We start from the raw sequence: 7,449 nt of genomic DNA, 5'->3' as shown, positions 1-7,449 counted from the left end.
TATATATTTGTATAATGTATATATATTATACCACTCCATGGGGTTGCAGAGAGTTGGACATGACTGAGCAACTAACAATTTTTTAAAATATTATATCACACATATTAGGTTTTTGCTTAGTTCTTCCATATGCTTTAAAAAAAACTGTCAGCTTGAATGGTGGATACTGGCCATATTTTGCTGAAGACAGTCTAGGGTTATACGCTATGTGCTGGAGCTATTATTCTGAGCACCCTTCTGGCTCCCAGAGAAAGCATCTTTCTTGGAGAGTTCTGGGCATTGATTGACCATTGTGGTTTTCTGATTCCATGAAATGCTTTCTCTCTTATGATGACATATTCATTAGTTACTTTAGAGAAATTCAGTTTGTTTTCACTGACTGTTGACAAAAATAAGTTTTTCAGACTGATTTTTTTTTTTTGTAGGCAGTCCAGTTTTACCATATGTACACTGAGAACTTCTGAAACCAACAAATATCACATTCTAACATCGTACCTGGCTAATTACAACTGGACCAAATCCATTTCCAAGGTAAAGATTAGATGCTGAGGCTTTAATTCTATGTGTAGCTTTTCATTTCTACCATGTAAATATAATAGTTACTAATACGTTAAAAAGCAGGTCTCATATACTGAGGCCCTACCATGAGCTAGGCACTTTGTACTTCATTTCAATGAAGTTTGTTCATATTAATCTAATCATTATTATTATTTTTTTGTACAGATAAAGAAATGGAGGCCCAGGTGTAGAAAGTATCTTTTCCAGAGTCTTAGGGTAGGCAGTGTATAAAATGGGAATTACATTATGGTTGCAGAACTTCAAGTTCCCTATGTTTAATGATTAAATAATTTTATTTTTAAATCAAATCATTGAAAATAAACTGAACAAGTTCTAGAAGTTGGTAAACTTTTACTCTCCAAGTGTATTTGGTTCCTTCTTTAAAAAAATTACATTTAAAAATTATATATAAGCCTCATTTTGATTTTAGTATTTAAAATAAAACATTGCCATTATTTTATAGCTATTTGCAGATATTCTTGAAGGGAAATTTCATAGAGAGAACTATACAAAATATTTTTGGAATATTAACATGTCACAGTATTACACTGCTTGAAGTTCAACATCTGATAATATACATTTTTAAATTTCAAATTCAAAACAGTAAAATGCACCATTTTCCCATGTTGAAATATAGTTTTCTAAATAAATGGCTGTCACTTTGTCAATGAACACCTTTAGAAACCATGACTACTAGAAAAGCATTTGAAAGGACGAACCACTTAGCTTTGGGCTGGGTGTTCCAAGTGCAGGTCTAGGATCTTTCACCAATATTTTGGAACCAGCTATGAAAAGAAACAAAAACGTTTATAAAATTTAATATAATTAATAACACACATACACAGACACACACATACACAATGTGATGCCTTGTCAATTTTATTCTCTGACATATCAGAACTTTCTCCAAAATGTTCTGTTCACTATAGCATCTCAGTCCTCACTCAACATTACTGTTGTACAGCTAACAATTTTAATAATTATCTTCATTAGAATCCAGTGTGGCAAAGAGAATATTAGTGCTACCTTAGCATTTTTGCATCCTATTTCTTATTTTAAAGGCATAAATCAACATGGAAATAATTGATTCCAACATTGAAGCTGAGAGCTAAGGGTATGTTCCTATTCCTTAAAGACAAATAATTTGGATAGGTTTCATGTTTAGGAGTTAAAAACTACAGGGAATTCACTGGTGATCCTGTGGTTAGTACTCAGCTTCTTTATAGGCCAGGCCCAGGTTCAATCCCTGGTCAGGCAACTAGGATCCCACAAGCTCTGTGGCATGGCCAAAAAAGAAAGAGGAATAAAAACTGAATAAAAAAAATTGTTAAGGTATCCCATGGTGTCATAAGAAATCGACTAGACTCAAAAGTAAAGACTTAGAGTTTCAAGCCAAACCAAAATGAGCCCAGAATCATGTGAGGTGCTGAATATGTCTGCAAAGTTGAAGCAGCTGTGATATGCAGTGCTTGTGGACCTGTAAAGACGTACATCTTTTACCTAAGAGCAATGTAATGTCTTTAAAGGCTTTAAAGAGAAGTTATTTGGGTGAACATCAGCTTGGCTGAAAGATAGAGAACAATTTGGAAACAAGTAGGTATCGATTTGGACAGAGAAATTAGAAGGCCATTTCAGTAGTCTCAGTAGAGATAATGCTGAGTTAAACTGCTGTAGTAGTGATGATAAACTGAGAAGTGGATAGATTTTTTTGTTTAAAGCTACTCAAATTCTGGTGGACTTAAAGGGACAGGAAGATGTCAAAGGTGATTACTAGATTTCTATTTATTATGTGATGATGGTACCACTAAGTTAGGGAACATCAAGAGACAACAATGGTGAAGGGAAATCGATGAGTTTGTATTTGCATGTATTATTTAAATATCTTTGAGAAATTCAAGAAGCAATATCATGTAAGCAATTGAAAATATAAGTCTGGGACTAAGAGAAGATATATGAGCTAGAAATATTAATTTGTAAATAACCTTCTTAGAGGAGACTAAGTCATTGGCTTGAATGAATTGGATCACCTAGGGAGAGAACATTGAGTCAAAGGAAGAGAAAACAAAGAACTGAGCTTTAGAAAAGATAGATAGAAAACATTAAGCTTAAAAAGGAAATGGAGAATGTGTAGCCAAAAATTTGAGGAGATAAAATATTTATTTACTCAACAAATACTGATTAAACACTTTTCACATATAAAGCACTGCAAGTGTTCAAAATTAAACTTGTAAATACATTGACAAAGTTTCTGGCTTTTTTTTTTTTTTTTAGCTTATATTCTAGTTGGAAAAGGGCAGATGAAAGGATAGGAGAGTGGAGAAAGACAATGACAAGTGAATAAAAGAATAAGATCTCACACAGAAGGGATTTCTATCATGAAAAAACTTTGGAAAGAAAAAAAATCTGTAGTGCCCGACAGAAGCAAAGAGAGTGAAACATTTCACAAGGAGAAGGTCGTTTACATTTGTGAATGCTTCAAGACATCAAGAACTAAAGGCCTGAAAAAAATGTATTGATGACTTTATTAAGAATTCTAGAAAAACTTATTTTATTCCTTCTTCTGGAAACTGTTTTTCCTCTCTTAAACTCATTATATCTTGTCCAGATGGAGACTGTCCTGATCGAGTAAAGCAGCTACACAGGTAAACACATCACCTAGATATGGTCAAACTGTCGTATAATCCTGACTGAGAAATGAATTTGGAGATTGATTATATTAAAAACTGTGACAATCAGACTTCTGGATACTGCTTTCCTAACCAAGTTTTGGGAAAGGCTTTCTATCAGATTTACTCTACTAGAAGGATATACACTCAGGAATGCTGGGAGCAATTTTCAGTACTGAAGTGCGTTGAATATTATATGTTCCAAATTCATGTTCACCAGGAACCTCAGAACATGACCTAATTTGGAAATAGAGTTTTTGAAGATGTAAAAAGGTGGGAATCTTGAGGTGACATATTACTGAGATAATCCTTAAATCCAATGACTGCTGCTTTTCTAAGTGAGGAGGACATGCAGAGATACATCGGAAAAAAGGCCATACGAAAATAGAAGCAGAATTTAGGAGGCCTTTAGGAGCCAAGCAAAGCCAGGGATAGCAAGAAGCCATAGGAAGCTAGGAAGAGGTAAGGAATGATTCTTCCCTAGAGCCCTCTGAGGATACAGGGCCTTGCTGACACCTTGAGTTTGGGTTTCTGGCCTCAGAACTGTGAGAGAATAAATTTCTATTCTTTTAAGCCATCCAGCTTATAGTACTTTTTTATGGTGGCCTTAGAAAACTAATACACTTACTGTGAGCAGAGAACTAGGAAAAGTAATAAAGGTAAGAAGAAAAAAACAGAGCATGAAATGACTGCATCACTACTACTTTTGTTCCTAAGTTAATTATTTTTTTTCTCTCTAATATCTGAGGAAAGCCAAGTCAGTACAAAATCTTCTGCTGCCAGCTTTTATAGAGAAAGCTTACCTTCACAAACAGGAACTTTTCCAGTCCAGGTGTTATCAGATCTACACACTCTATGTTCTGTTCCACCAGCTAAGAAGAAGCCAGGCTGGCAGGTATAAACTAATGTATACCCATGGGATGGAAGGTCCATTCCTACTACATTTGCATGAGCAGGAGTTTCTGGCTGTTTACAGCTGTGGGCTATGTTAAATAAAGGGAAAAAAATGTTCAGTTTTACAGACATGTTAAAAAATTTTGAGATTGGAATCATATATTTTTATAGGTATGTTAACGCCTTTATATGGGCTTCCTTGGTAACTCAGTAGTAAAGAATGAGCCTAATGCAGGAGATGCAGGTTCAGTCCCTGGATGGCCACCCATTCCAGTATTCTTGCCTGGGAAATCCCATGGACAGAGGAGCCTGGCTCTTTTATGGGGTCGTAAAAGAGTCAGACATGACTTAGGGACTAAACAATAGCAATGCCTTTATATAAATATACTTTTAGATATTCCAGTGCATCAAGGGAAGCTTATCAATGTAAATGTAAATGTTTTCACAGACTAGCATTTTCTAAACAATCATCTCTGGAACACTGGTGGATGTTAAAAAATAAATAGAGAAAAAATAAAAGATGTATTCTGGAGAGTCAGTATATATTAGCATTTTAAAGAATCTATTAACTCCTGCAGTAAGATAACTCTTAAAGTTTATCAAACTCAGATTTTCTGTACCAGTTTAGGAAATATTAATTTGTAATTTTTCATTTACTATATTTACTTAAATTAAAAGGTGTTTTCTAAAGTTAAATTCAATAACAATTCAATATGTTGCTTTGCTAGTAATAATCCTAATGTAGAAAGTACAACTTAATAATTTTTTGCACATGGCATTTTCGGGCCATATTTTAGGTCCATATGCTAGCAGTAATTTTTCATTCATTTGATTTTTTTGTCTCCTTTCCTCCATGGTTTTACCCATTACTAAATCTCTGTCTTAACTCCACTATTTCACTTATGACACTACTTGACCCTGCCCCTCAGTTTACCTGTTTTGTGTCTTATGATAACCACCACATTCTTAGTCAGAAAGAGATGCTATGAAGACTTCTCTTGCTAAACAAGACATATCTAATCATGTGTTCATGAATACAGACCCTGTCTGAGAAAGAATGTTCTGTGGACAAATTTGTTTGGAAAATAATTTTTGCATTCTTTTCTTAGTGGAGAAACAACTAAACTGTAAATAATATCTAATATTTTAACACATGTAAAAAATAATGTTATATGGATTATATTTAATATAACTCAGTTAATAAAAGTCCATTCTCATTAGGGAAATAAACACAAATAGTCTGTTTCTGCTATATTCTTAACCCTAATTATGCACATATTAGAAATTCTGATATGCTCTGCAGTAACAGAAGCTACTTAATTTTATTTAAGTCATATGCCAAGTGCAGGTCTCCAAAGAATCTTGGTTTACTATGAAAGGTCTAGTCACATCCCACACAGCTGTTCTAAAGTATGTACACACTGTAAGGAATTCTCTTTTAGGGAATTTTGCTGTATTTAAGTATAAGTCAGCCAGGCATGTGACATGACTTCTCAGTGGAGTGTTCTACTGCTTTTCAGTAAACTGTGGATCCACATAAGCCCCCATTATTATTTGGATGATTCTGACAGGGACAGAGTAAATTCGCAGGACTTATTTGGACTTCAGGAAATCCTAAAAGCTAGATGTCTTTCTGATTAGTATTTCTATTCCTGCTTACTCTTTATTTTTCTCCCCACCCAAAAAAGATGGAGGAAGAGATTAAAATGAGGAAGTAAGAGGGCGGCGGGGGGAGGGTAGGGGGGGAAGGATAACTCACCAGCTAAAATTTATTTCTAACTATAATTCAAAAAAGATGGTTTACTAATCTTTTTTCTTATTCAATCTGGTTAGAACGTTCTTCCAACTTATGGTCAGTGCACATTTAGAAGCTTAAGGAAATTCTAAGCAATATTCAATGATTTGGTTAAGGTATACATGCATATTTCTTTTCATGGATGTTTCTAGCTTTACTCAGGTTCTCAGAGAGTTTAACAAAAAAGCAAAAAAAAGATTGAGTCGCTATGTTGGAGCCTCCTATATCTCACAGTACTTCAGATTCATAGGTACATTTCTATGAACTAAAAAATCATCATTATCTAAAATCACCATGTGACCAAACTGAACACAGTTACAAGAGCTTTTCAAAAAGAACACAACTGTTCCCTGTGCCTTCTGGCTTCTTGAAAAATAATGCTCCTCACCGGGCATGGGGGTATGCTATAGTAATAACACTATATATGTGAATTATGTTTTATAATAACCTAGAAATAATGTGACTCACCATTTACATGGACATAAATTTATTTTCACACTTGGAAAATAATGCATATAAAGTCTTATCCTTTATAAGTATAATTTCTTATGCTTACGTATGCACTCAGGCTGAATTCCACTCCATGTGAGGTCAGGAAGGCAAGTCCGTGTTGTAGACCCTTGAAGAAGATGTCCTTTTTTGCAGTGGAACTGCACAACACTTCCCACCTAAAGCAAATTACAGACAAAAAACAAATATTGCAGTGTAACTTCAAATGCAGCAACAGACAGAAAAAAGAAAAAAAATATGGATGACAAAATGCTTTCAAAAGAAATTCTGAATGGTAGAGGTTGGAAGAGAACGGAAATCGGATTTAAAGTAAAAATGGGGGAAAAAAGACCAAAGAAAAAAAGTAACAGATCTCTGTGTACATTCAGCATCAAATGCTTGAATATAATGTATACACAGAAGTCAAACTTTTTGCCATTGTAATTTGAAGAAAATTTGTAAGATGCCAAAAGGTCGATAAGCTATATATAAACATAAGATAGACAAACAAAGAGTTAAATAAAGATATATACATGAAGATGGACAAAGACATATGCAGAAATAAAGATAACTAAAAACATAAGAGGCAAATGAATATGGAGGACAGTAAATTCAATATGAGATTAGACATGAAGGTGTTTACTGAAGGTTGTATTGGTAACAGAAAAATACAATGGAAGACGTTATTTGCTCTAAGCTTTTAGAGTTAGTCGCTCAGTTGTGTCTGACTCTTTGCGACTCCATGGGCTCACTAGGCTTCTCCGTCCATGGGATTCTCCAGGCAAGAATACTGGAGTGGGTTGCTATTCCCTCCTCCAGGGGATCTTTTAAGGGATATTCAACTTGTATAAATATATAGAACAAAGGTTCTCAAGGTGGGGTCCCAGACCAGCAACTTCAGCATCACCTAGGAACTTGTCAGAAATAGCAACTCTGGAATCTTAGCAACCAGTTATTTGTGATTTAACAAGTCCTCCAAGAGATTTTGGATAAGGCAATGGCACCCCACTCCAGTACTCTTGCCTGGAAAATCCCATGGGCGGAGGA

At 34.7% G+C, this 7,449-nt stretch overlaps 1 protein-coding gene across 1 annotated transcript in view; it reads right to left on the bottom strand.

The window, feature by feature from the left end:
• CSMD3 (CUB and Sushi multiple domains 3) overlaps window positions 1-7,449 on the bottom strand; it is a 1,491,512-nt gene that overhangs the window by 24,643 nt on the left and 1,459,420 nt on the right. The window contains exons 65-67 of the mRNA XM_010863441.1: window positions 6,470-6,581; window positions 4,028-4,207; window positions 1,278-1,343 (exon numbers count right to left, since the gene is read on the bottom strand). Of these exons, the coding sequence (XP_010861743.1) occupies window positions 1,278-1,343; window positions 4,028-4,207; window positions 6,470-6,581 (358 nt within the window). The remainder of the gene's footprint in view (window positions 1-1,277; window positions 1,344-4,027; window positions 4,208-6,469; window positions 6,582-7,449) is intronic.

Source organism: Bison bison, unplaced genomic scaffold (assembly GCF_000754665.1).
Source record: "Bison bison bison isolate TAMUID 2011002044 unplaced genomic scaffold, Bison_UMD1.0 scf7180017864491, whole genome shotgun sequence".
In the NCBI taxonomy this organism is placed as follows: domain Eukaryota; kingdom Metazoa; phylum Chordata; class Mammalia; order Artiodactyla; family Bovidae; genus Bison; species Bison bison.
Note: the sequence above shows the minus strand (reverse complement) of the source record. Positions and strands in the feature narration are given on the sequence as shown.